The sequence below is a fragment of the Bidens hawaiensis genome, unplaced genomic scaffold (genome assembly GCF_021521415.1).
Source record: "Bidens hawaiensis isolate Kalapana, Puna unplaced genomic scaffold, B.hawaiensis_p1.1 tig00044006_1, whole genome shotgun sequence".
NCBI lineage: Eukaryota > Viridiplantae > Streptophyta > Magnoliopsida > Asterales > Asteraceae > Bidens > Bidens hawaiensis.
The window spans coordinates 50,541-65,509 of NW_027497791.1; the positions used below are offsets into that span (position 1 = coordinate 50,541).

The window sequence follows — 14,969 nt, forward strand, 5'->3', positions numbered from 1 at the left end:
TTCCTCACGAAGAAAAGACTATCTGCGGATTCCTCATCAGAAGATGACAAAATTAGAGAAACTCCAGCAGAGGTTTCAGCATGAAGAGGGCGAGGGTTAAAGAATCCCTTACATTGCCGCGTGGCGCTCAAAATCTCGTGGCCCGGCGGGTAGACCTCCACGAACCTATCCGCCGTTTGCTCCAAAATGGGCAACTCGTTCTCGTCGAGATCACGAGTACCCAGTCGAGCGGGACCACCAGTCTCCCGCGGTTGCAGAAGCGATTGTAAGTTGTTTCCCTCTGAAAATAAAAAGAAAGAAACAGTTAGAAGAAAGATAGGTACTTGCGGCGTCCCAGAACCGGCATCCTTCCATACCCGGCTCATCCCGAGCATCACCATCCCAGACTCCGCAAAACGGTAAACCGGAGTCTGGATCTGGGAGATCTTGGTAAACCATTCCGTCTCCTGATAGTTGGAGGCGTGAAGGTTGGGGAGTGCTCTCCCGTTCTTGAACGTCATCGCAATGGGGACGACGCGGGCAGAGATGTAGAAGAACTCCCGTTTCCAAGACCGAAGACTGCGCTCGGTAGCGCAGATCTTCAAACCCTTGATCCGAGTGACCAAGGTATACCAGCCCTGGGTGCACCTCCAGGAGTAGAAGGTCATCAGGCGGTTGACACGGGGCTCGATGCCCAGAATGTGGCACACCCATTTGAAATGGCGGACCTTAGCGATCGCCATTGGGTGTACCTCCGTCAAGTGTACACCGTGTTTCTCCAAAACACGGTATACAAACTTCGTTAATGGGAATATGAGATTCCCATACATGAAGAATGAGGCATAAACCCCTATCTTGCCCTTGGGGGCATCATGCACCGTCTGGTGAGGCTCCGGAAACTCAGGCTCGTAAGGATCGAGCATGAACTTCTTGACTATATAGTTGTATATATCGACAGAAATAGCACACTGGCACTCGCCAGCAGTACTCTTGTCGTCCTTGTCAGACGCGGACATCGGGTTCTCGGGGTATACATCGGACTCCTCCGCAGTAACCTCAGGATCATGAATAGAAGACATGTTTTGGGTATGAAAGAGAACGATTTCAGGAGAATGCTCGACAGAAAAGTTAGAGTATTCGCCGGAAATCGCTTAGAAGAAGAGTGAAGTGAAGGTGTGAATTGAAATGCACCCTCTCCCCCCTTTATATACTCATCGCAATGAATGCGATGAATTTAATGCGGAGAGAGAAAGCGCAGGTGCAATAAAACGGCGACACGTGGAAAAGAGCAAGCTGGCAACAGCTGTCGAAAGGACGCGCGCCCGAAAACTCGCGCCCACGCGCCTGAAAAAGCGTCTGGAATGACCATATACCGTCACGTCGCCATAACTTCCTGCACGTCCTGAAACTGTCAGAAGACGCCCAGTTGGACCCGCAAGACACACCTTGAAGAGGTACGTCTGCGATAGACCAACTGGTTCTGCAGGACCCACCATGCTCAGAGAGATGAAGGCCTTACACGCAGTAAGCCAGTTGTTCCCGCATGAAAGCCTCTCTTGGTACAGTACCCTGCCTGTTCCCGCAGCTATGAGTACAAGCCAAGAAGGACTGCTACCCGCACTAACAGTAAGGCTACACGCATAAGGCATTAACTCTTATACTTCGGCAATGTCAACTGAAGAAGGAATGAGCAAGGCGGGAATATTCCCGCCCAAAAGAGCCAGTCCGTATGCTTCTGGAAGATCTTTTGTACTATACCTGCCAAGGTATGGACAAAATAGACAAGATCTGACCAAAGCAGCCCATGAACCAATCACAGGGTGACAGCTCACCGACAATAGTACGAGGAGGAGCACGCTCTAGTACAAAATGTCACTATCAGCCGCTGCCTACCCACCAACTCCCATCGTGGCACGTACATAGCCCGTAGTTGGTGGAAAAGGAATATTATACAGCTGGCCGTACCTGCTTGGAAACCTACCTTCGGCTATAAATACTCCAACACCTTGGAACGGTATCGGCATCTTATCTTATCTTCTCTAGCTATTTCTCTTAATATACACTTATATTCAGAGCAATCTAGTCTGATTCTCACGCCGGAGGGTGGTCACAAGGAGGAACCCCCCCCTTCTCAGTGACGAGATCACGGTGTCTGTTTTGCAGGTCTAGAAGAATAACCATCTTCGCCGGACCTAACCCTCGTGGGAAACATCTACTTAACCCTAAGATTATCCGTAATCTGCCGGGGTCACCTAGTGTTTCTTCACCTCGAGTTTATACTATAAATCCCAGCACAAGATTCTTGTTCAAACACAAACGAATCAAACTGACACACAACATTAAATACTAAATAATTATAAAGGAAAAAAATACATATATCGACAAAATTTTAGAATCAACTCGACCCATCTTTATAAAACTCTTAAGCAACATTATTAAGGTACAGATGCATAAGAATTCATGCATGTGACAATTTTTTACCATTCAATATTATTCCTTAATCTTTAGCATATCACCACTATAAATTAGAATCTCATTCGGTTTTGATAACCTCATCTTCATGTACTAATACTCGAACAAAATATCATAGTCTATAAATACATTATGATAGTGTTAAACCAAATTTATACATTCCTCAATCAAACAACAAACATAAAAACAATGTCTAGAGGCTTACACTTCGGTAATAGTTATGACAACCGTCCATACGGGTGGGATACTTCATCTCCTCAATATGTTCATAGTGATCATGTAATCACCTATGACGTTCCTCAGCCCCAAAACCATGTTGTGGTGGTGGAGGAACATCCTGTTGCAAACTATTACCCTGAAAACGTTGTCTTTGAGGAACAATTTCTGGTTCCCACAAATAGAAATCCACTGCGCCACTCAAGACGGCCACGTAATCAAGTCCACTTTGTCGAGCATGACGAGAAGGTTACTGAATCTGTCGATAGCTTTGGAAACCGTAAAGTTTATAAAGAGAGTGTTGATACTGAAGCTGACGAGTTCATTAAACATAAGCATCATAACTTTGAGACGGTCAAGTCTGGTAATTTCAACTCGTTCTACTAGTCATCACACGTGGATCGTATTCGCGCATGGGTATGGATAATATCATATTTGCTTGCATCGTCGTTGTTCTAATGATGATATAAATAAGATAGGGAAAAGTGTACCCATTATTATGTTTGTTTAAATTCCCATGTTGTTTCTTATCATGATTGTGTATTGTAAGATGTTTCTTATGAATTTCAAAATAATTTATTAGTATATAGTTTTATGAGGTTTTCGAACATACAACGTTATATCCTAGACACATTATACAAACCCATAAATATGTTATATTTCATAGTACATGTTTTATGTTCTTAGTTGACTACCTAAAAGAGCCAAAATAAAAATCGTAACCAAATATTAATATTTTGTTTTTATTGAAGTCACTTAAAAATCAACATTAAAAATTTCATTTGATTTAACTGGTAGGAACTCTTTAGTCTTTATGAAAGGGGTTCAAATAAGAATAAGGAGTTTCCTATGAATGGTAAGAACCAACAAAATTTTGACATTTGGCATTACAAATTATGGTGAAAGAACAATTCTAGGAAACTATATCGGTTATAATGATGAAAGAGTAATTCTAGGAAACTATGTCAGTTATTGGTAATTTTAAATCTCAACCATTGATTTACATGATCCAATGACTATGATTTATTCTTAGTATTCCTATAAAACTACTTCTTTTTAGAATAACCCTCCCCTAGTCTTTATAACCGAATATAACAAGTGAACCAAAATAACATAACTAAGTTTTATATTGTTAATATATTCTTTCGTTAGTTGTTTAAAAAATATATATTAATTTATATTAGTTGAATAAAGACTCAACCTACATATGGCTAAAAGGAATCACTAGACAACCGGACCAAAATAAGTTGCTAGGAAAAGAATATTGGAATCGATCTTTGATGTTACTGTCTTTATTCGTCTATATCAGTTTGGAACAATAACTTTGTTACAAAAGCGTATCACGCCTTGATCTTTTTTCTTCGTTGGCACGAGCACGGCTCACTTTGTTAGTCATCACCTTACTAACTTGCACAGATTGCCTATCGACAAGTATAATTAAAATTATTGTGCGTCTCAAGAGGGCCACATAATCAAGTCCGCTTTGCCAAGCACGAGGAGAAGGTTTACAAATCTTTTGATAGCTTTGGAAACCATAAAATTTATAAAGAGTGTTGATACTGAAGGTGACGGGTTCATCAAACTTATATGTTTCGTAATTTTTTAATTGATATAAACTCTTTGTGACCGAATAAAGCAAGTGAACTAAATAAAATAACTATGACCGAAACTTTGTTACTATATGGATTAAGTTACTTCAATAAAATGATATTGGAGGTGTGAAACATGTTATTATGAGATGTTTGTTGAGAATGAGAGAACATATACACTATTATGCTCATATAAATATATATTCTCATATATTTGTATACTCTCATAGAATTGTATATACACTGTCCTTTTTGAAGCACGTAAATGTTTACAGATTACACGAATCCAATTTTAGAGTTCTTTCACAGTATCAGCACATATTGTCCATTGATTAGGAATTATATCTTTTGAGAGAACTCTTATTTTCGTTCACATGTTTTGTTTTTTTCAACATTTTCGTCCAAATTTTTTTTTTGTTTCTTCAAGTCCTCGTGGTTTCATTTTCTTGTTGTTTCAGTCAAAATCACTAACTCCGTTAGTTCTAGTCTGTTAAGTTAGCATGGAAGGACAAAAATACCCTTTTAATTAAATATAGTAAATTATCATTTTCGTCCCTGTGCTTTACTCACTTTTGCCAGATCCGTTCAAAATAAACTTACTTTAGCCATTTCCGTTCTCATGGTTTCTAAAAGTCGTAATTTCCATCGTTGGCCATTGTTAATCAACATACTGTAATTTGACAAGATTGCCCTTACTAACAACATTTTAATATATTGTCGGGATTCCTATGCAGGTGTTTACAAAATCAATTAACGCAACGAAAACAAATAAATGTACGAACCGATCCAAATCTGCAACTTTGTTGGGATCTGTATTATTTTAACAAAATCTGTAACTTTTGCTTGACTTATTGTGACAAAACCTAAAACATAATTCTTTATGAACAACAGTTGTTTGTTTTTATTTACTAAAACCCCCTTTTATCGTGCACGAAATAAATAATTGTTGTTTCAGTAAAACCACTAGTGTTGTGAGTGTATAAAAAAAGGGAAATATAATAAAATAAGTGTATGTGACTAATGTAAAAATAAAAATAGAAAATTTGATGCCATTATTTTTAAAACTAAATAAAACTGAAATAAAACATTTTTTTAATCATGAATAAGATTTAAAAAGATCCTGGAGTACCATATAAATCCCGACACAGGACCCTTGTTCAAACAACGACGAATCAAACTAATATACCACATATTAAATGGTTATGAGATAAAAACAACTACACATCAACTCGACTCATCACTATACGAATTCATATATGCATGTGATTTTTTTTTCCCAGCCAAAACTATTCTCCAAACTTTAACATGCCACCACTATAAATTAGCATCCCATTCGGTTTTGATAACCTCGTCTTCACTAAATAATATTCGAACATAATATCATGTCTATAAATATATAACAATAGTTGACACCGATCACCGAATTTTTAGACCTTATGAACTTTTCACACAAATTTTACAAAACAAGAGACTACTAAAATTGTACATTATAATTCACTCAGACTACCGCATCGACATTGTCTTTTAATGTTCCAGGTAGCGCTGTGAAATGTGTAATTCGGTATGGTTTTAGGCTAAAACCAAACTAAAAACCAATATTTGTTGAAACTGTTCGATATTGTGTTTTCGGTTTGAGTTTCTCGGTTTTCGTATTGGTTTTGGTTTTTTCGGGTTTTGTCATTTGAACTTAAAAATTCGTATTGGTTTCACCTTTAGTCATTTGAACTTAAAAAATTTAGGCCGAGAAAAAAAGTTAGGCCGAATGAACTTAAAAATTTTAGGCCGAGAAAAGATGTTAACCCGAAAATAATGACTTTTGGTATTAATAATTTTGTTAATTATCAACCAAGTGACTATTACATATTTGATCAAAAATATCTAAGTTATAGAATTATTAAACTCTTACAAACTATTTATAATAATCATAAAAAATATTCTAGAAATTCGAGTAAGTTCGGTTTTTCAGTGTGTATTACATGCAAAATAAAACCGATCCATAATAGTTTTTACAAAAACATAAAAACCAAACCATCAGTTTAGATTTTTCGTTTCCGGATCGATTTTTTCGGTTTATTACCCACCCTCTCATCCGCCTCATTTCCCCCGACGCTTAAAACTTCCCGCCTCAATTCAAACAGCACAAAAAGAGTGACTTGGTTTTATTATTATTATTTTGGGGAAAGTATTACCGATCTAGGGTTTCACACCACCATGAGTGTTCCAATGGAGATCTCGGTTCAAACATTGACCAACGGCGACGACGTCAACCACCACACCACCACCGTTCCTACGCCGTCCGCACCTTCTCCTCCGCCACCGGCCGTTGCGGAAGACAAATTCCTTGTTTCAGGTATTACAAACCCTAATGTGAGTAATTGTGCGTTTGATTATTTGAATTTGAAGTTAATGTGTTTGTGATTGTTGTAGTTGAAGTGTGTTTGAAGCCGTCTAGCACGGCTCGAATCGAGGATGTGAAGTTAGCCGTTGAAAGGTAGTTACTTTAATCTTATGTGAGTTTGTTAATAGTAGGTTAAAGCTGAACAAATGCTCTTTATAACTGAACACGAACACGGACACGGACACGGACATATAGTTGCGAATTTTTTTTGTCATGTTCGTATGTTTAAAAGCTAAACGAACAGCTCGTGAACGTAAATAAAGTAATAAGCACATATGGACAAAAACATACTCAAACGAAACATGTGTTCATGTTTGTTCGTTAAATTAAACGAACAGAATTTTGTTTGTTATTTTTTGTTCGTTTGTTAAATAAACAAACTTTCAGCCGAACAGTTCATGAATGCTTGGTTTTTACGGTTTTTAGGTCAAACCGTATAATCGTTAGTAACGGTTTTTGATAATCGGAAACTGAAAATGAATTGTTCAATATGAAATCAAACCAAATGAGTTTTGAAGGCAAAAAATTGGGGAAAATAGAATTTAAGACTATATGTCTAATTTTTGAAAGATTTAAGTGTAATGTAATCAGATTGAAAGAATTGATTTTACGAAACCTAATTTTGTGGGATGGGGAGAACTATTTTGACTTATGCAGTGCCGATGATGTGAACTATTGTAGAATTCAATTTATAACTGTCTATTTCATTTATGTTCAGAATGCTGGAAAAGAGGAACTTGAGCTATGTTGATGGCCCGATTGATTTGCCTCTTGACGATGCTTTTATTCTAGATAACGTGCAAAGAATATGTATATGTGACACAGGTATACCTTTTGGCTTTTACCATATGTATATGTGTTGTTAATCATGTAATCATGGTTCTCAATTCTTTACTGCATACACATATTTAAGTTATGTTCTGGCTTTATATAATTATATCTACTGCAATAAAATGAACTGCGTGTGTTTGTGCTCTGTGCATGTCTAAATGAACTGCAACAAACAAAATGAACTTCAAATTAAAATTAGGTTTTTTGTTTTGTTGGCAGAGGAATGGGTGGCAAACCATGATATTTTGTTGTTTTGGCAAGTCAAACCTCTTGTGCATGTCTATCAGGTAATTTAATAGTGTGTTTGTTGTCTATCTATACACCATGTGGACAGTGCTACTAAATGTAATCTAGCAAGAGATTTATAATTATATTAGGCGATATTCTGTATTTACAGTTACAATTGTTATTTGTCTTACATTGAGGCTCAATGTAAATATAGTACACTTGTTACTGCTCTTTAACAAGAATACATGATGTTTACAACACTTACCATTTAATAGGAACAAAAAGTCACGTGGCTAGTGCATTTTAACTTTGTGTTTGTCATTTAGTAGTTACAGTAGCTTCTAACATATTCAGTTACCTTTCACTCATGAATTCATGATGATGTGGATATTTTTGTTACTTTTCAGCTAAGTGATGAGGGTCCGTGTGAGGATTTGGATGGGGATAACCAACTTTCTAGCTTTAGTGAATGGAGTCTTCCTGCAAAGGAGTTTGATGGCATGTGGGAAAGGTTAGAAACCAACTGTTTTTTTTTCTGTTTTTTTTTTAATTTTTATTTAGTATAGAATGGTTTGATTTAAAGCTGAAAAACAATACATTTTTGCAGCTTGATCTATGAATCTGGTTTGAAGCAACGGTTACTGAGATATGCAGCAAGCGCTTTGCTATTTACTGAAAAAGGAGTTAACCCTTTTCTTGTTGCTTGGAATCGGTATGTTTTTCTTTCCCGTGTAGTCATGTATTAGTTAACCCTAGTCACTAACACTAGTATATAATTTAATATATTATCATCTTGCACTTTAAGAGGGATCCTAGTCGTTGATTTGTATGTTCATATACAAAGCATTAATTGTTTTTAGCCTCACACTTGATAATGTAGCACTTTTATTTCAACCAATGAGGATGAAGAATTCCCTGTTTTTTTATTTTTGGTTGCACATGAAAGATCACATTCAACAGAATTATGCAATATCATTTTGAACTGATCAGTTATTTGTAAATTGTAATGTTCATTCTGTAACTTTCTTGATATCAATCATTTTTCTGCAATTTCTTCTTTATTGTGGCCTTGTTAAATTGTCAATTGAATTGGTTATTCATGATTCTTGCTGAACAGATAACCATATAGCTTCAGAGATCATGACATTTTTTTTCACAAAATTCAGTTTTGTTTTTATCCAATCTGATACTATTCTTATAAACCTTGCAGTATTGTTCTTCTACATGGTCCTCCAGGAACAGGCAAGACATCATTATGCAAAGCATTAGCGCAGAAACTGTCAATACGTTTTAGCTCTAGGTGTGTAATGTGTACGTGTATATCGTCAATTGGTGCCAGCATGGCATCAGGTGTCATGATTGCATATATACTAAGATGACTTTTCTTGTCTGTAATGGTAACAGATATCCACATTCTCAGCTGGTTGAAGTGAATGCACATTCATTGTTTAGTAAATGGTTTTCTGAAAGTGGCAAACTGGTAATATTTACAACTTGTAGTCCTTCAATAGTGACCAACAAGGTTGAGACCATAGTTAGTTAATCCAACTTATATCCGTGGTTTCAGGTTGCCAAACTTTTTCAGAAAATTCAGGAAATGGTGGAAGAGGAGAACAATCTGGTATTTGTTTTGATCGGTGAGAAATTCGTGATCGCCAAGTTGTTTCTTATTTTGTTATTTTCTTATCATTATAGAATTTCAATTAAGGTGAAAAGATACCATCATTTTTCTAATCTGCAGATGAAGTTGAAAGCCTAGCTGCAGCAAGGAAAGCTGCTTTATCTGGTTCAGAACCTTCAGACTCTATAAGGGTGATTTGATAATTGTTAAATATATTTTTCCCACATTTTTTTCAAAATCTAAATGCTAATTCTTTAAGCAACAGGTGGTAAATGCTCTACTGACACAAATGGACAAGTTAAAATCCTCACCAAATGTGATTGTTCTGACCACATCAAACATAACAGCTGCTATCGGTCGGTTTTCTTTTGTCTAATTTATAAATCCTTGATCATTTTGTGTCTTTTGATCTGTATTACATCATGTATAAAGTTGTTCAAAAATGTTTCTTTAAACTCCTACTAGAAGAATTGAAATCTTACAAATAGCTTTGGATTTTGTAGATCTTGCATTTGTTGATCGAGCCGATATAAAAGCATATGTGGGCCCTCCTACCTTACAAGCACGTTATGAAATATTAAGATCCTGCTTGCAGGAGCTTATAAGAACCGGTATCTTGTCTAGCTATCAGGTATTTTATTCTAATACTGTCACAAATCTTCATTAATAAAACACATTTCCTTTTCGCTAAATACTTAAAACAATTTGTTTGCTTATTATAGGATGGTGATCCCTTGATTCTTCCAAACTATGCATCTTTAGTAGGCAATTTGGCTTCAACAACAGCAGAAAACTCTTCATCCTACTTGAACATATGCAAGCATTTACTTGAAGCTGCCCAAGCATGTGAGGTGAGTCAACTTTGACTTTTTCTTAATTCAATTAGGCTGTAAACAAACTGAACTGAACAAGGCCTTGTTCATGTTCATCAATTAAGCTTTTTATCGGACAGGCGAACTGTTCACAAACACCTAACCGAACACAAATGAATGACCGTAAATGAACACATTGTTCATCAATTTCTTGTTTGTGTTTGTTCGTTAAGGAAAAGAACTTGTTTGTGAACGGTTAACGAACACAAATGAATGACCGTAAATGAACACTAACACTAACAATAACAAAAACAATGTTTTATTTGATTTGCCAAACCAAGAATGGCCAGTTTCAATATTCACATGTTAGTCTACATATAAATTGATCACGTAATAGTATTATACTCATATATTTTTGTTTTACAGTTAGTAATTTCGCCTAAATCTATATGATAAGATTAGAAGCCATTAAAAAATATTAAAAACCTTTAATGAACAAACAAACATAAACACACATAATTGAAAGAACATAGCCTCTGTTCATGTTCGTTTATTTAGCTAATCGGACGGAATCCCTTGCTCCTGCTTGTTCATTTGTTAAACGAACAAACATGAACAAACTTCCACAGAACAGTTAGTCCAACATTCAGTTTGTTTACATCCCTAAATTCAATACTCATTATCACATGATCACTTTTTTCATCTCTTTTACTTCATGATTCAGGGATTGAGTGGAAGATCTTTAAGGAAACTTCCATTTTTGGCTCACGCAGCACTCGCCCATATTCAATGTCGGGACCCCACCAAGTTCTTGCTTACAATGATCAACACGATTAACAGGGAGCGGTCTGAGATACCCGATTAGGCGTGCAATATGTTTGGTTACTAAAAAGTTTGAAACCTTGATTCAAGGTGAATGTGAATGGAGATTTGCTGTCTTCATACAAGCAATATCTTTTTAGTGATAGGTACTAATGAGCTTTTATGTTCATGTATGTGGGACTTGTGAATATAAAAAGTGCCTTTAAATGTAAACTTGAATTAGTATTAGTGACAGTATATTGAAGCAACTTTTTTAGATATCAATTTCATCTCACCAATTCAATGATGTCTATATCATGTTTGTCATTTCTTTGATTTACAACTTACAAGTAGAGTTGGCACAAATTTGGCCTTTATATGTGTTAGGGTTTTGAATACACAAGTTGTGTCAACTGTTTTCTTCGTGAAAATATGAAAATATTATAGTTTTAAAGTTTTAATCGTAAATTTATAAACAAAAGTTGCATCTTTATTAAATATAAGAGTAAAATGCGGTTTTCGTTCTTGTAGTTTGTTTAAATTTGCGGTTAGTTCAATAGTTTTAATTTTGCGATTTTTGTTCTTGTGATTTCATTTTACTTGCAATTAAACCTTACCCACTAACCCTGCTAAGTCTGGTCATTAAACCCATCAGCGTGCCCCTCTCGTGAAGGGCAGTTTTGTCCTTTTTATACCCCACAAAAACCCCCAACCGTAATTCGCAAGCCCCCTCACGTAAGGCGCTGGTGTGTATTTGGGGAAAAAAAGAATAAAACGCTGATGAGTTTAGCGACCGGACTTAACGGGGTTGGTGGGGCCTGGTTTAATTGCAAGTGAAATGAAACCACATTGACGAAAATCGCAAATTTGAAACCATTAGACTAAACCCGTATATTTAGACAAAACACAGGGACAAAAACCACAGTTCACTCTTAATATAATAATAATAATCTCTTTGTAATATATCAAAACGATTTTGTAGATTTTAAGCATTTTAGTGCACCTTAAATAACATTTAATGTATTAAACCGCTTGACCCATTTGACATTTTTCTCGATAGTTAAGCACTTAAGTGTTCTTTTTTACCAATTACTATATATAATTAAAGAGTTTGGTGCGCAAGTGGCCTACTGGCGGCACCGTATTAGTCAGTGATTTTTTTAGTTCAGTTCCAAAATAAACATAATCAAAACCGACGAAACGTTACTTTCTTTTTTGTTTTAGTTATGGTACCAAAACAAATTGGAAAGAAACCGACCGAGTTCGCGCAGACTCGCCGCCTTAAATAAAGCCCATGACCGACAGCGCTACCGCCCCCCCCCCCCCAAAATAAAAAAAAATTGGTCGTTGGTTCACCTCAAGTTTTATATTTTTTTCGTATTTTAGTTCCGGTACCGTAAGGTACGTAATCAAAACCGATCGAATTCGTGTCAAGTTATCGCCTCAATGCTCAAGACCGACAATGCTTGAGTTTACCACCGCCCAGGTTTGCCAAACAAATAAACATCATCTTAATTATTTTATTTTCTTATATGTTAATTTGAGAATTAGTTTTTTGGGTTATAACCCTCAAATTTTACCAATGGTGTCTACATCATAACAAACGCAACATCGACCGAATTCATGTTAACTCATTGTCATAACGCTCGGGTTTTACCAATGCTCGGGTTTCAACGATGGGGTTTTGCCAGCTGCCGGCGCAACGCGCCAGGTAGAAAAACTCGTTATTACTAATATACAATATAAAATAAGTCGACGGATGTTTAAATTAATGAATAAAATGTGTTCTTTAATTACAGGGTGAACTGAACTCAAAGTAGTTGTGTCATGAGATGCACATATGACTTGGGTTGTAATGCTTTAATCGTGCCTTTTTGGACTAAAACCGGACCATGTTTAAGCGTTCCATAATAAGTTGATTATTCAGTATTAATCCCTGTGAAATGGAAACATTGGTGACCATTAGAGAAATGTGATATTACACTTTTACTATTCATATTCAAATTCATTTCATAAGTTTATTTTATTGACACCTCAGTTCAATGAAGTCGACAAAAATAGTTAATTCACATGTTATTATCTTTAGGCATGATCATTCAAACCCTTCACGGCTTCATATACAAAGCATATTGTGCATTTTTGCTAATATCTTTTTGATAAAGTATGTGTAATATTTTTGAAAATATGCACACCACCACTTCATAAAAGAAACATACAAATCATATAATTAAAAACAATTAAAAAGTAGTAGACCCTCCATGATAACACTTTTTGGAAGAATCATAAAAAAAAAAACCCTTGCATGTTAAGAAACCTAATATTAAAGTTCTAAAAAGTTGAAAATACAACATTCTTCACTTTGTAAAAGATAGAGAATGAAGAGAATTTAGGTGTGCCTAAACCACCTAAGGCACTTCATATTATCTAAGGTTCATATTATGAAAACGTTACTAAAGTAAATAAACGAAACTTAAAAGTGTAGGTGTAGATTAGTCGTTGTTCGAGAGGGGACAAGAGGCTCGGCTGAGTTTAACGCCTGCTTTTGACGGGTGCCTGCTTTTTTTTTTATAAATATTAAATCAATAAAAGATTAGACACTTATTAAATTTTAGACAGAATTACAAATTTTGTCCTTTAAAAAAAGCCAAAAATCGGTTCGTGTCCTTTTCTAAGTTTCCTTGCAGGCGGTGTCCTTTAAACTTTTTTTTTCTACACGTTATGTCCTTTACGCTAACTGGGTTAGAAAAACTCAGTTAAATGCCCTCACGTGAGACGCATGTGAGGGCATTTTTGTCTTTTTGCCTACCCTGCAACAACAACTTCTTCTTCTGCTGTTTCTATACCTTCACTAACATCATCACCTGCCATCACCCTTCCTCAACCACCACCCAACCTTAACCATCACCTGCCACAATCGAATCTAGCACCACCCTCCCATCTCCGATTAACCACCACCGGTATGCATCGTGACCACCACTGATTCACGGCCACCAGAACACCGGAGCTACCAACCACCGTCACCTAGGGTTTCCAAACAGAAACCCGACCCAAAATTAATCCCCAAAATTCCCCAAAATTAACATGTAACCCTTAAATCCCCAAATTGGACTTCACCTCGAACAATCTGAGTTGATAACTGAGTTGTCGTTTAGAAAGAGAGAAAGATCACGGATAATCCACAACCAACGAAACCCCCTTGTTCTTCTACACACCACAAATTATTATTATTATTATTCAGTAAACCATGGTGGCCCGATCACTTACTTACTCTTGATACTTGATATGATACTGACCGATTGATTGATTGATTTATTAATAATGGCAGGTGCTCAACGACGTCGTTTATCCGTCATCGGTTCTCATCTTCGTCCAATTACAGTCTCACCATCCACTTCGATTAATGTTTCTTTATGTTCTGATTCCGAGAACACTGATTGCGTTTTCTGCAAGATTGTTCGAGGTGAAGCACCTGCTTTGAAGGTATATTAAGGGTTACATGTTAATTTGGGGATTTAAGGGTTACATGTTAATTCAGGGTAGGCAAAAAGACAAAAATGCCCTCACATGCGTCTCACGTGAGGGCATTTAACTGAGTTTTTCTAACCCAGTTAGCGTAAAGGACATAACGTGTAGAAAAAAAAAGTTTAAAGGACACCGCCTGCAAGGAAAGGACACGAACCGTAATTTGACTTTTTTTAAAGGACAAAATTTGTAATTGGGTCTAAATTTTAAGTAACACAAGCCCAATTAAAATATAACATATATGAATAATTTATTTATTATCCATGGTCTATCTTAAATTACGATTATAATAGGATTTTGTTTATTGTTATCACAATTATCTTTAATATCTGAGAAAAGAATTACATATAAGTGTCACTTTTTTGTACTCATGTGAGGCGTCCGAGATCTTGGAAACGACTGCCTGTATAGGAACTATCTGTAAAGTTTACTACATGTCTTTCCGGCCAAGGTCAATTTGTTATGGCATGCCCCTTTAGTTTCATTTACTAATCTCATTT

General features: G+C 36.1%; 1 protein-coding gene across 1 annotated transcript; it reads left to right on the top strand.

The window, feature by feature from the left end:
* The first annotated feature begins 6,421 nt into the window (after window positions 1–6,421).
* Window positions 6,422–11,205, top strand: LOC143594611 (pachytene checkpoint protein 2 homolog). The gene is made up of 14 exons (XM_077073875.1): window positions 6,422–6,606; window positions 6,684–6,747; window positions 7,373–7,479; window positions 7,705–7,772; window positions 8,121–8,224; window positions 8,321–8,425; window positions 8,924–9,013; window positions 9,118–9,193; window positions 9,281–9,350; window positions 9,455–9,525; window positions 9,600–9,690; window positions 9,838–9,965; window positions 10,057–10,185; window positions 10,871–11,205. The coding sequence occupies exons 1-14, from the start codon at window positions 6,468–6,470 to the stop codon at window positions 11,009–11,011; spliced, it is 1,383 nt and encodes a 460-aa protein (XP_076929990.1). The 5' UTR covers window positions 6,422–6,467; the 3' UTR covers window positions 11,012–11,205.
* The last annotated feature ends 3,764 nt before the right edge of the window (window positions 11,206–14,969 follow it).

What these genes read in the sequence shown, in the direction of transcription:
- LOC143594611 (XM_077073875.1), top strand. Translation starts at nt 6,468, where the DNA reads ATGAGTGTTCCAATGGAGATCTCGGTTCAAACATTGACCAACGGCGAC. An exon ending in CTCTTGTGCATGTCTATCAG is followed by an intron (nt 7,773 to 8,120) that starts GTAATTTAATAG and finishes GTTACTTTTCAG; the next exon opens with CTAAGTGATGAGGGTCCGTG. An exon ending in AAGCTGCCCAAGCATGTGAG is followed by an intron (nt 10,186 to 10,870) that starts GTGAGTCAACTT and finishes TTCATGATTCAG; the next exon opens with GGATTGAGTGGAAGATCTTT.